The 14,414-nt window shown below is 34.4% G+C and overlaps 1 protein-coding gene across 1 annotated transcript; it reads left to right on the plus strand.

The window, feature by feature from the left end:
- Positions 1–379: 379 nt before the first annotated feature.
- Positions 380–14,404, plus strand: LOC120626426 (dynein regulatory complex protein 11-like; the record flags this gene model as incomplete). Its single annotated transcript, XM_039893951.1, has 19 exons — positions 380–484; positions 2,027–2,193; positions 2,362–2,564; positions 2,631–2,820; positions 2,894–3,028; positions 3,104–3,215; positions 3,782–3,930; positions 4,235–4,394; positions 4,609–4,776; positions 4,975–5,120; positions 5,204–5,357; positions 5,497–5,600; positions 6,458–6,603; positions 7,465–7,622; positions 8,319–8,421; positions 10,148–10,271; positions 11,372–11,491; positions 12,372–12,444; positions 14,270–14,404. Coding segments are annotated over exons 1-19 (2,631 nt in total), but the record flags the coding sequence as incomplete, so codon positions are not given.
- Between the last annotated feature and the right edge of the window lie 10 nt (positions 14,405–14,414).

Genomic DNA, 14,414 nt, shown 5'->3' on the forward strand with positions numbered 1-14,414 from the left:
TGTACTTAGAAGAAGTTGTGTAATTAGAAGTACGTTTTTCTTATTTATCCATCGATCACTACTTTTTATGAGTGATCGATGTATTTATCTGTTAAACTCTGATAAAATAAAAAAACCATGTTGTCAACCATTGTTTTCAATACAATTCCAGTGAGCTTACAAATAGTAACATATTAAATTAATGTAGGTACAATTCCATTGATATTTGAACTTATAATAAGCTGACAAACACGAAGTTTTGCACACCTATCTTTTTAGATACTAATACTTGATTTCCCCGGAGTACAGCAGATTAAGCTTAAGTAAATTTTCAATGTACACCTACCTTTTGATATCGAAGCCCTCTTGAATAAAGAAAGTTCTTACAAAAAAGTACAATGTCTTGGCATACCTAGTCAAAATGTCCAGTGATTACTATTTTACCAAATGGAAGAAAACCCTTGCCAGCTTACAGAGCCTCATAGAACTTGATCTTGAATATCAGGTACTTCTTACACTTTACATCTTGCTATCATCCTATAAAACTCCACTGCTGGACTAAAGGCCTCTGCCGATGGGGGGTTTGCCCATGATCACCACGCTGGGCAGACGGGTTGGTGATCGCAGAAGATTCAGAGTATTAGCACACAGGAAGGTACTGCCCGTTCTCCTTTGTATTCCGACTCGTACGACACCTGCGGGAAGAGGGGTGGTGACAACTGTATACTGATTGGCCGTCACCACACAGCACGCATAATCCTTTACAAATAGTGTGAGAAAATCTGTGTTCTACCGTTTGAGTGTGTGTCATAATTTTTTGCGTAGATTAATGCCATGGGCTGAAAGTGGCATTAAGTGATTTTTTTCATTTGGGAGAATTGAATCTAGGTACATATAACATAACCTACATATTCAAATGGCAGAATTAATTCTAAGCCAATACAAAATATATATAAATATATTAATTCTAAGCTAACATACTCTTATAATAATATTTTTTTATAATTTTTTAAATAATATGTTTTTATTTCAGGCATGAATGCTCATATTTTTTGTTATTAGAAATAAATTATTTCTATATAACTAAAAGATAATAAAAAATTATAATAATAAACAAAAACTAAATAATACATAACATTTAAATATGCGAATCACTGCCGCTCCAATCCATTTGAAATGGCGCAGCACTGACTCACATACCTGCAGTCCAACCTGCCAGCAATCATAATTAGAATGCTGTTGGTACTCACCAGCAATCTTCGCACCAGGGAACGAAACTTACTTAAAAGTACTCCTTACTTATGAACGCGGCTAAAGTTGATTTGTAGTTTGTCCTACTTATATCCACTATAAAGCCAAGCCAAAGCCGAGGATATACCAAGCAAAATACAAAAATCACTACGTGAAGTTACGCCTCATCCTCGTAACATTTTTGCGAAAGACTGAGTCGAAGCGCTATAAAACATTACTGTAATGGTACGCCTGTGAGTTGTAATAAACGGTACTACATAAAACATGTTCAACTAATTTTATTTCATTAATTTTGGACATAAAACCTATAATACAATAGCTCTTATACCTTTACAAAAAGTGTGAGTTAATATGTAATCCACAATATTGTAAGAAGTAGGGGCGATACGGTGTATATACAAGTTACACATGACCGATAATCTTAATTGTGGGTACCCAAAGTACCTAATCAAAAATTTAAATTTGCTCTCATAGCTCTCATAGCTCTAATAAAAAAGAAAAAAAAAACAAAGGAATAGAAAAACTAATTAGTTGATTACGATATTATGAGATAAACACGTTTAACTTAGGAGCATAAGTTCATTTAGTTCTTTATCATACATCTTCTAGACGACACATGGTCATTTTGCCATACATTACAACTTCTAGTTTTGTCGCCTGGAAGTTGTAGTTGGTTTAAGGAACTGTAAACATGTTCATCTGATTCATCCTGTCAGTCAGTCTGACGTCTTGCTGCGTCACCACGAATCCGTAGCTATTTCGTGTACTGCTCCATTATTTAACTATTTTATTGCAGGAAACCAAAGCCCATGATAAGCAATGCTGCGAAGCCGCTCAGCGTTTATCAGGGATACTTGGAAGATACATTGTGTGTTACAACGACGCACTAGAATGTCTAAAACATAATCTTCAAGTACAGAAGACTGTATACATAGCTAATGTCGTCACAGCAATAGTAGCCAGGTAACCGACATATAACTTAAGAGCTAGATTAAGTAAGCCCTATAAGATACAACTAGTATACTGTAGGAATAATAAGCAGATCCCGACAAAAAATCGAGAACGTACGATAAAATAGAAGTATTAGTAGTATAACAATAATAGAAATGACCTAACTAATAATGCTTTTAGGATTCGAGAAATTAACAAACATTTACGAAAACTTGAAGCCGCTTATATCCATTTTATAAATAGCGGACTAATTGAAAATAAACTCACTCCGTTTGATGTGGAATTGGCTGATATTCCTGCAAAACATGAAAGATCTCAAGAAATAAATGATTCTATAATCAGAGCTTTGCAAACAGTTGCTCAAATAGAAGAAAGAAAAGATGGTTCGTAAATTTTTTTTTCATCCAAAATTTATAAATTACAGTAATGTAATGTGATATTTTCGATAGACAAAGCAGGAACAGAAGATGCAGTTTCTGCGCACTTAGCTAAGTGGAGGAAAAATAATGTAGAAATAGGAGACAAAAAACCTAAAAAACTTGACATAACAAAGATTTATGAAGTAGAAGAAAAAATGTCAGAGGAAACATTAAGGAGAAAACAAAAAGTGTTTATAATTCAGGCACACGAGAGAACTAGGTTTGATTCAATTCATTTCTTCAATATACCAGTTGCTTTTATTTTAACTATATTTATGAATATTCATTCATAGGCAAATAACACGTCTGGTCATAAGACAAATACGAAGGAAAGAAATATGGGCAAAGGAACTACTAGGAACTTTAAACCCTCCAGCACCAATTGTGATTAGACAAAGAAGTGCAGCACTAATTCAAAAGGTTTTGAGGTATACTTAAAACATAATATACCCTTTACAATAAAATATAATCAAACATGACTAAAATTTAGGTGGCTTAAACAGATTTTACTTTGAATTGAAAAGAAAAAAGAATAAAGATTGCAGAAGAGATGAACTATTGCAATTGAGGTTATGCAATAAACCATCTTACAAAGAAAACTCAATACATAAAGTGGTAAGTAAAAGTTAGTTCAATTTCAATAATCAAAAATATATTAAAGGATATTTTTTTAAGATTTTAGTAGGAGTAGAGCTTTTTGTTACAGAGCTCGTCCGCGGCAGTACTACTTCTTTGCTTATTTCTGCCGCTAAGTAGCATTGTCGCAATGCTGTTTTCCGGTCTGAAGGGTTGCCGATGTAGTTACGGGCTCATGAGGCTTAACAGCTACGTCTCAGGTATCTGGGTCTATCCCAGGTTCCCTCACGATGTTTTCCTTTACCGTTGAAACAAGTGATATTTTAATTACTTTAAAAACTTACTACTACTAATTAACTTAGAGGAATTAGATGTGCGTGCTGGGATTCGAACTCGGCTTTCCGAAAGTGAAGTAGAACCCACTGGGCTATTACCGGTTATACAGAAATATAAATTCTTATGAAATTCAAACTCTCAACTATTATGGTTTGTTAGATACATTTCACTGACATATAGACAGACGGAAGGATAGACAGCCAGTCAACTGAGGATTTTAAATAACTTCCCGTTGGCACCCTTCGGAACTATAAAAACTATATTTGCAGATAATCAATGAGCGATTTAAGTTGTATAAAAAATATGAAGATCAAAGAAGTGCGTATAATGAAGAATTCAAGAAAAGCTTTTTCAAGAGAAATCATGAAGACATTGCTGAACATGCAAGAGATAACATTAGAGATTGGTTTCAGAAATGGTAATTGCATTCGAAATATAACAGCATTAAGTAAAAATGCAGGTATTGTAAACATTTCCAAGCTTTGTTTATAGTGATAGTTTACGGACCAAGCCTATAAACGAGGCAACACTAAGCAGGGCATGCAAGGAACTTGCTTCTACTAACAGTAAAGCCTATAGGATAACATCATCATCATTATGTTAGCCTACGGACGTCCACTGCTGAGGACTGCTGATCCTAACATCAGGCTGAGGCTTGAAATATTTGTTATGTTATTACAGAAATAATTTAAATGTATCTAAGCAAATTTTTGTTAACAAAGGTACAATGAAGTGATGTTATTCTATGATATCCCTAAAGAAAATAAAGGTGGGTCAGCTTTGATCATAAAAGAAGAAGTTTTATCACCTGCCGAATGGAAAGTACAGTATGAAGCATACTTAGTAAATAAGAAAGCGAATAAAAGGAAAACTGCACAGCAGGTAGGTTTGCTATAGCATAAAGAACTGCAGTAAATGCATGCTCCAGGGAATAAATGAATATTTTTTAGCTGCCGATTATAAAATTATACTTACCATGGATAGAGTGGTAAACCATCTTTAGGTTTGCCACTCTGTCTATGGATAGCTATGGTAGATCTAATAATATATGACAGCCCAGAGTAAATATCAGAATATTATAACTCTTTCGTTTTAGCTGAAACTGGAAAAAAAATTAGCCAAAGAAGAAGAAATTATTTTGAAAAGAGAGAATATGGAAGAGAAGAAATTAAAAGCAGACCTTCTAAAGAAGATGATGAAAAACCCCAAACTGCATCCAGGGTATAAATATCCTGCTTCAAAGAAAACTGAACCTATATTGCAGGTAGATTAAAAGTATGTTATAAAAAAATCTCGTGTCACGGGGTTTGTAGGCACTCCTCGAAGCGGTTCGCCTGATGTTATTGAAATTTTTAATTTATATTTGGCAGGTCGTACATTATATTCAATACCGCTAGATGATTAGGGTATCCAGAAAAAAAATTTTATATTGTGTATCATTTTAGTGATATTTCACTTACAGGCAATAAATACATACTATCAAAATTGGTATGATTTGGATAAGAAAGATATGAATGCAAAAGAAAAATTTATTAAAAGTATAGATGAAGAGCAAATCTGTATGGAAGTAAAGTTAGAGATAAATAAAGTTGTTGATGTTGATATGAGGTAAGTTAATTTTACTAATTAGATAATAACTACCATCGAGATGTTTAGATGTCTGCGATAATTGGAAAATGATTAAATTCCAGAGAAGAATTGAAACAGTTAAAAAGAGCTCTAAAAGAAGATTATAAAAGAGATGAGAAACCAATGCCAGAAAAAATTAAAGAAAGGTCAAAATGTCGAAAGAAACAGCGGAAAACAAAACTGAAAAGAAACGAAAATTTTGACGAAAATTTAACGGTATGCTTTGAAGTTACAACACCAAATATAGTGATATTATTACATAGAGAAAAATGATAACACAACTTCGATACTTTTAAATTTAGTTCAAAGATTTCTGATCTTCAGAATATTTATTAGGATCTATGACTTGTTTTAGTATTTGGCAGTAAGTAAGGTGTTAAAAGAGTACCCGAGAAGGGACTTCGAGGACTTTTTAGGGGATTCCAATTTTGCTGGAGACAATTTCAGATGTATCCTAAGGTAAGACTAACAAAATTAATTATAGCAATTTCAATTAGGGGATGTGAATCCTTAGTAACTAATAAATGCAATAGTGTTTTGGTTGACGGCCGAATGGCGCAGTGGGCAGCGACCCTATTTTCTGAGTGGGTGGCCCAAGACTGTGGGTTCGATTCCCACAGCTGAATAATGTGTGTGTGAACATGAATGTCTTTTTAGTGTCTGGATGTTTATCTGTATATTATAAGTAAGTTCATAAAAATATTCACCAGTCATATTAGTACCCATAACACAAACTTTGCTTACTTTGGAGTTTGGGCCTAGATGACGATGTGTGATAGATGATATTGTCGTAGTATATTTATTATGAAAATTAAGCTTAATTTGCTATATTTCGCGAAAAACAGGAGAATCTGTATGGTGTAATTTATAATTTCTTCAATCTTTGTTCTCCACACCAACAGGTCTTCGGCAATGTACCCTTCACTCACGCCTCGCTCCGAAACTGGAGCATCCTCGGGAGATGTTGACTTTAAAATGAATAACTGTGTGAGAAAATTATTGCTAATTAAGCTTAATTTTCATAATATATCATACAAACCAATAGTAGTATATATTCATTTATTATTATTATTTTTGTTTGTTACTTATTAATTTTCACCCTAGCTTAGCAACCAATCTACTTGATTTATGGTATAGATTTGTCGAAAGGACGGAGAATGTCTAACAATTAACATAGACATACTTATTTACCAGGAAAAAAAACTGGATTTATATAAAACTTTGATTACCAGGGACAAAGAACGCGGACATCAGCTGCTTTAAAGATTTACCCTTATTTTTAACGTTTTTCTTGTGTTCGTTCATTTGCTTATCAGACCAGCATTACACTTCGGTGCCGAGACGAGAGCAGTTTGGTGGGAGAGCTGTCGTAAAGTGATTCACGGTTTTAAACGCATTCTGTTGGTGGGGCCCAGAGGCAGTGGGAAGACGCGTTTAGTGCATATCCTAGCTTCAGTTAATGGTGCGATAATTTTTAATTTTCTGTATCTATAATAAGGAAAAATTGATAAAAATGAATCGTCTTTATAGTATAGTAAAATTGTAACATTCGTATCAGTTTTAAGTAAAATAATAATGTTTGACAAAGGCTCAGTGTAGCGAAACAAGAAAAGGCGCGACACTGGTTATGCCAGCCTCTTATCTTTCTTCATCGCCACCCAATCCCCGCGACTAAACGGAGTGTAAAACAAAATAAGCAATAGTAGTCAAATACTTAAGAAAGATAATAGGTATCGCACGTGTATCAACCTAAACAATCTGTCTAGTTGACTTCTAGCAATCGTGATGTTATGGGAGGCAAGAACCCATACTGGTCTCAGTAGTAAGGGTCGGCGATGTCGGCATTTACCGAGAGATCGTTGAACTACCTACTGTATCTCTTCCAGTGGCGTGCACTCCATACATGCACAAAAGCACTGCATACCCAAAACATTTTTGTATAACTCATAAAGGGGAAGGATTTTTAAATTGTATGCCATCTTCCTTCTTTATGCATACCCTGGTCAAAAACTGTGTGCACGCACTGATTCTCAGAGTGAGAAAGATTTGGTTTTAGCTGTAGTCCACCACGCTGGCCAGCAATGTCACAGAGGCAGTAAATAATGTACCTCTAAAGCCTGTGAAGTAATATTTCGGTTTTTATTCACACGTTGTATAAAACCCATATTCGCGTGGCACGTCGTTGTCGATAGCGCGGTAACTAGAGGAAATTTAGAGGTTTTAAATACCCACATATCGTACCCGGATATTCACATTTATATCAGCGCCAGGAAGGTTGTCAAATTTTATTTTTTTATACCTACAGTTTTTTTTTTTTATACAGATGCAATATTATATGAGTTGGATCCAGCCCAGGTGTCAGAATGCCATCAGACTACAGAGTACTTGCAGCAGCTCGTGAGCTATGTATCCGCGTGTGCTAAGACAACGCAACCATCGGTCATATATATCAGGGATGTCCAAAGACTCTTCTATAAAAAGGTGAAATCATTTCAATAATGAATATGGGTTAAAACACATTTAATAAATCGTGGTTACTACACGTTTGATGAATTTCTTAAAGACACGGCTGCTTGGAAACAGACTCCGCTCTCATCTCAAAATAGCAAACTGCTTTCTTGCCAGCTCTTCTCGGTAGAATCTGCCTTCCGAACCGCTGGTAGAGTCAGTACAAACACAAAGTACAAAAAAAAAATTGAAACGTCAAGTCAGTCTGTTTATATGGTTTAACAATCTTTATAATTTTTCTATTTTGTGAGAGATGAGAGCGGAGTGGTCGGCTTCCAAGCAGCTTTATATGTGTTTTAACCTTTTAACATATTGTTTAAATTTAGGTAAAGGTAGATATAATATTATTACCTTCGGTATCGCGTTATAAAAGCATATAATATGTACCCATCCCCACAAAGGTATTTTTTTTGTGTTCAGACCATATGCAGATATCACTTATCTATGTCCATTTCTAGGAAGTCTATTGTTTCATCTATAATTACCACCTATTTATACATAACAATAAACGCACAGATTGCTTAACTGTTGTGATTGGGGCATAAGATTAAGCATAGTAAGTACTAATCGATAAACCAATAAGGCAGTTTACTTACTCTACAATTGTTTTGATTTTCTCGTTTGTAATATTCGTTTTGTGAAAAGCTTATTTTTATTAAATCTTTCAAGGTTCCAGCTAAAGAGATCCACATAAATTTGGATTTAATGAAGCGATTTTTCTTACGAAAGTTGTTCAAAAAGATCCACCATCATGACAATGTAACAATAATAGGTAAGATTCTCTTATACAGCCGCAAGAATTTTCCCTTTAACTAACCTTCGTCGACTAATACGGATAAGTATAGAGCAGATTTACAGTTACTTTCATTCCCAGTAGCCAGTAGGTACAATATATGTACTTTTAAATAAGTGAAGCTAATTATGGCTCAAAGTAATCAACTTTACGATTTTATTAAATTGCTGTTTTATTAAAATTAAAATTAAAATTTCATTTAATTTATTTATACCCATTTTGACCAAATTTTTAATGTTACATTTTTAATAAATTAATTAATATTATCTCTTAGTATCTGTCTATTTAAATACCAATATTCCTATATTATGATAAAACTTAAGTTATTTTTTTTTCGGAGTGTACACTAATCTCGATTATAAAAATCTCTTTGAATTTAATAACTCAATTCTTGAGGAAAACCTGTAGGTTTTTTTTAACTCTCACAACCGAAAAAAGTTTCGATACAATACTTAACGAAACTGACGAGCTGGCGTTTAGACATGATAGATGAAAATGTGTATGTATGAAAGTTACTTATCAGAAAGTACCAAGAAGATTAGAACACCCACCTACCTACGAAGCAATTGTTTTTCTCATGTCTCAATTCGCTTTGGTCGTCTCAGCATCCAACTTTTTCAAAAGGATATTACAGTATTGTTGTATCATGAAGTGTCTCCCTGATGTTATACAGATACTAACAACGCCTTCAGTTATATAGAGACGCTCTTCCATATTAACAAAATGGTAGGTACAGCATTTTCTAACGTCATCTATGATCTATTGTGAAGTAGGTGAAACACTCGATTTTCGTCAAAGATAAACCAATTTCATAACAGATGCGTCAACTAAACCAGAGGTTGAAGTCAATACCTATTAATGCGCCACACGATACTAATGATCTCTCATTTATATACTTACATATCACTAATGTACTATAACCGCTAATGTACATACAAAGGCAGATTTGCTAAGACTATTGACAATGGACACAATTATCAGGACACAATCAACCTCTGCACGGCGACGCGGACTAGGTCCCAGCCTTCTGCTTTCATCTGGACGTGCTCTCACACCACGGCCTCGAAGGCGTGCGGATTAATCCCTCCGTAACCCTTTCACTCCCATCGTCGCCTGAACCGAGGTTCTGCCTCACATGAGCCACCCTCAGGCCAACGAGCCCTTATTTATTTATTTATTTTTATTAGGACTCCCAACAAAATTACATGTATTATAGTTATAAATAAAGGTACCGTTAGGTTACTAATGACACATAATTTCACTTATAGGTAGTCACAGCATGCACTGGTTAGTATGTACGATAACTCAATTTTATACAAGCATTATTAAAAGATATGTATATTTATAATAATAAAATGTAAACAGAAAGCTTCATAAGTGCCTGTGATAGGCCTACATGAATAGAGATATTTTTAATTTGAATTTGAAATAGAAACTTACATTACCAATGTTAATATTTAAGGAACTTGGAAAACAAAGTTGGGGTACCTAATCATCAGATTACGAGTCACCTTCTAGCGAAGTGCCAAACGTTTGAATAATTTTGGTTTTAAATTTTCCTTTCCTTCTTCGAGCCCAAGGGTTAAAGCTCTTCCTTGCAGAGCCCCATTCCAAGGCACCGGCATCCAGCCCGCGTTACGCTGTTAAAATCATTAGGGTTGACCAGCTAAACACAATCCCAAAATAAAAATAAAAACATTTATAGGCACTTGCACGGATCCCTGGTTGACGAAAAGTAAGCCGATGTTAAAGATATTTCCAACTGTCTTACTCCTACCAGATACCAGCTACTCCGCTGTTTATCTCATCCTACAAAACTGGGTTTTAAAGTAAGTAAGTTTTATTTGTTTTATTTGAGTATATTATGTGTACCATAAAACTTAAGTACCGCTCATTAATCTCTGGGTTAGTAAGTTCAAAAACGGATTACGAGGACGTGAGTTTTATTCCTGGGTCGGACCAAAAATGTATAATAGTTCAATTCATACTTTATGTCGTCGCGGAATTTTGCTGCGAGTGTAGCTTCGCACAGGTAGTCAACTGTACCGGCCGCTTGTTGGCTGATACCGAATATTGCAGTTTGTGCATCGAAATACACGAAGTTCAAGCAGTTCATTTGATTCGTACTATGCCTGTAGTTGTTATCACTAGCATAAATTAGTATTTTCCAATCAAATCTAAACAAAAAAATCTTTATTCATGAAGGCCTATCACAGGCACTTATAAAGCGTTCATACATATATGTTTACATAATTGTGATGGTGATAACTACGTTCGGCAGCTTAAACTTAAAGCTACGAGGCCCGAGGGTTCAAAACCCAACCTGGTCTAAGAAGAGCCCTTTTTTTGTTATTACCATCTCATAGCCAATTAATACTAAGCTATGAAGTAAGAGCAATTCATAGCCAAGCTTTTTTTATCGTTTAAGTAATCCTTAATATTATAGTAAGATTTTTCAATAGACTTACGTTTCATATAAACTTTGAACTCAATGAGAGATATCTCAAACATTTCATTCGGTAGGCAATTTGTTATAAAATAACACACAATTTCCCTGGAATTAATTACCAATTTGACGTAGCTTAGCGTAGTTTCTTTTTATTTTAAATATTTGTTATGTTTCTATGGATGGATAAATTAAATTTTCAAGTATGTACTGACTATGCACCGTTCTTATCTGAACTTTCTTAAAGTTATCCCTTAAGGACTCACGATACCTTTATTAGTCAGGTTAAAGCCCACCAACCCTCTTCGGGGCAACCTGAAAGTTCTATTAATATAAGAGAGGGCATTTATGTCCAACTGTGAACCCTAGGCATGATCTATTAAAAGTAATTGTTATAAGTTTCTCTTTATAAATTAACAAATACCTGCCTAGAAAAGAATGGAAGCCGCTTAAAGACTAACTGACCTTAACTGATACTTTCAGCAACCGTATAGTCCCACCGGATTTGGATATTCATAGTTTAGCTCACGTTCTTCAGGGATACTCTTTCGGTTACCTCGTTAAAACTTTGGACGACTTCCTGACAGCTGATGAAATAGTAAAGTAAGCGTTGCACTCAATTATTATTTGTCGATCGATTAATGATCGAGGTCGACTAGGGGTAGGGGATCGTATAAAACTGAAAATCCTTCTCTAATAAATAAATAAATATTACGACAATACTCACATCGCCATCTAGCCCCAAAGTAAGCGTAGCTTGTGTTATGGGTCCTAAGATAGCTAATGAACACTTATACGAAATGTATGTATATATATAAACATGAAACTGAAAAACAATAATTGTTCATCACACAAACATTTTCTCAGTAAGTAGGGTCACAGCGCAATGCGCCTATCAGCCGTCAAAAGAGTTAAACAAAACTATACCCATAACACAAGCTACGCTTACTTTGGGGCTAGATGGCGATGTGTGTATTGTCGTCGTAGTATATTTATTTATTTAGTAGTATTTACACGTTGTATATAGAAATAAGACACATTTTAATACACATCGTTCTGAGAGGAACCTCGTGCCCTGTATTTACTGGGTTATGGGTTTACAATGATGGTGATGAAAACATGTCATATCTGTGGGGCTTGCGCCTGAAAGTTCTGGCGCTACAATTTGTTGCGAAAATACAAATATACGTACCCGGTATCTTTTACACACACATTTCCGAACACGAAATAATATAATTAACACGAAATTAATTGAAATTTAATTGATTGTAATTTTTAATTGTAAATTTTAATTAATTATTGTTTTTTTTTTTTCTTTATTTATTTTTAAAATCTGTCTTATATTTATTTTGTGTTTATTTTTAAAATCTGTCTTTTATTTAATTAGTGTTAAATGTATATGGGTCCCCGACCTGAAATAAAATGATTTCATTTATTTTATTTTATTATTTATTTTACTAACTTTCGTTTAATGTTTTTACAGAATAGCAGCATACGGATTGAGTCCTCAAACAGTTTACGAATACATTATGCAAGATAATAATGTAACCAAAGTTGTAAGTTACGTTTTTATCATGGACTAGCTGATTCTTGTTTTCACTCGCGTGAAGTAATAGTCGTAACGTAATGTTGCATTGGCCACCTCTTAAAGCGCCTATTGCGGCTCAATTATGATAGCTAGATATATTTCCTCGCAGATATTTTGTAAATAATAATGACTATGAGATATCTACCTCTTGTCTTAAGCAGTGTTTTACGCCATCGATTGCCTGGAAGATATCGTAGCGATTTGGCCGCCTAATTGTATACTTTGTGTAAACTAGTTTTTTTTATAATTTTTCGTGTATTTTTTGTGGTGTACAATAAATAAATAAACAAATATACTACGACAGTACAAACATCGCCATCTAGCCCCAAAGTAAGCATAGCTTGTGTTATGGGTACTAAGATGACTGATGAATAATTATATGAATAATATTCATAAATACTTATAATATATAAATAAACACCCAGACACTGAAAAACAGTTTATGTTCATCACACAAACATTGTTCAGTTGTGGGAATCGATCGGCCTTGGGCTCAGAAAGCAGGGTCGCTGCCCACTGCGCCAATCGGCCGTGGGCAGTAAAATAAAAGTGTATTTAATCATTCATTCAGTATGTACTTCAATCATGTAATTTAATTAATACATAATTTTTATGTATCGTCAATAGTTTTCTCAGCATATACCAAATATTGATATTTGAAGCCAAAATTTTGCCAATTGGTTACATTATTGCAATTTACCTAAGGATCTCTATTTTATATTGGTAATAGTTAAAACCGTTCCGTTAGTTACAGAGCATATTCGGTGCAAGCAAACAAAGAAAAAAAAACTATCCTATTTTCTTGTATAGATAAAGCCCAATTTACCATTGAAACTAACCGCGATGAACTATTTAGTGTTTTTTTTATAGACATAATCGACGGACCAAGCAGGTTGTCCACTTGATGGTAAGTGAAAATCCACTGCCTATTAACATAGCAGCACTTCACAAGGCTTGCAAGGAGCAGGTACTGCGACTCGACGTCGTGTGTCCATCAATTTGAGGCGTAGGTGTTAAGCCTCATGAGCCTGTAATTACACTGGCAACCACGCCCTTCAGACCGGAACACAGCATTGCAACAATGCTGCTTATACCATCCAAGAATATTTAACAGACACAATATTATAGGTTTGACATTTACAGTGATTATAATTTGACATGAATTGATTAGATATTTGTAATTTTGTATCAATATCAGTCTTAAAGTTTATTCTTATTTTAATAATGTGGATTGACTTAGGATAGTATTATTACTATAATAATATGGTAAGTAGGAATTAGTGTACGATCATATATATTTTTTGCATGCCATCTAAGGCGGATTGTTTGTCCCTATACTTTGTGTACCTACCAACAATGTAATACCAATCTGCAAATAAACGATTTGATTGGATTTGATTTGCTTAGCGGCAGAAATAAGCATGGCGATAGTACTTCCCCGAACGAGCTGTCACTAAATGTTCTACTACTACAAGAGTTTCCAAAGCGAACTGTAATAATAGGTACTAAGTAAAGATATGGTTCTTACAACCTTATAAATAAAAGCAGGCGTTGGGGAATTCCATGATATAGAATTTGCTGTAAGTATATAAACATCTCCTGAGGATGCTCCGTATAGAAGTGAAACGTGCATAGAGAGTACATTGCTGTAGATCGGTTTTGTGTGGAGTATAGAGATTAAGGTAATTATAAATTACACCGTACAGATTTGACTGATTTTCGCGGAATATGGCAAATAAAGCTTAAAGTTAATCGTAAATATAAGTTTTTTGTACCTAAATATTTTCTTTTAGGACTACCAAAGGTATCTTAAATGGTATACACAAAACACTCGCTGGGGAAAAATTGAAAGTAAACGACTACAAGAAGATCAAGATTTTAGAGCGCTCGTAGAAGACTGGAAAGAAAAAATGCAAAAAAAGAAGAAAGATGAGCAAA

Source organism: Pararge aegeria, chromosome 9 (assembly GCF_905163445.1).
Source record: "Pararge aegeria chromosome 9, ilParAegt1.1, whole genome shotgun sequence".
Classification (NCBI taxonomy): Eukaryota; Metazoa; Arthropoda; class Insecta; order Lepidoptera; family Nymphalidae; genus Pararge; species Pararge aegeria.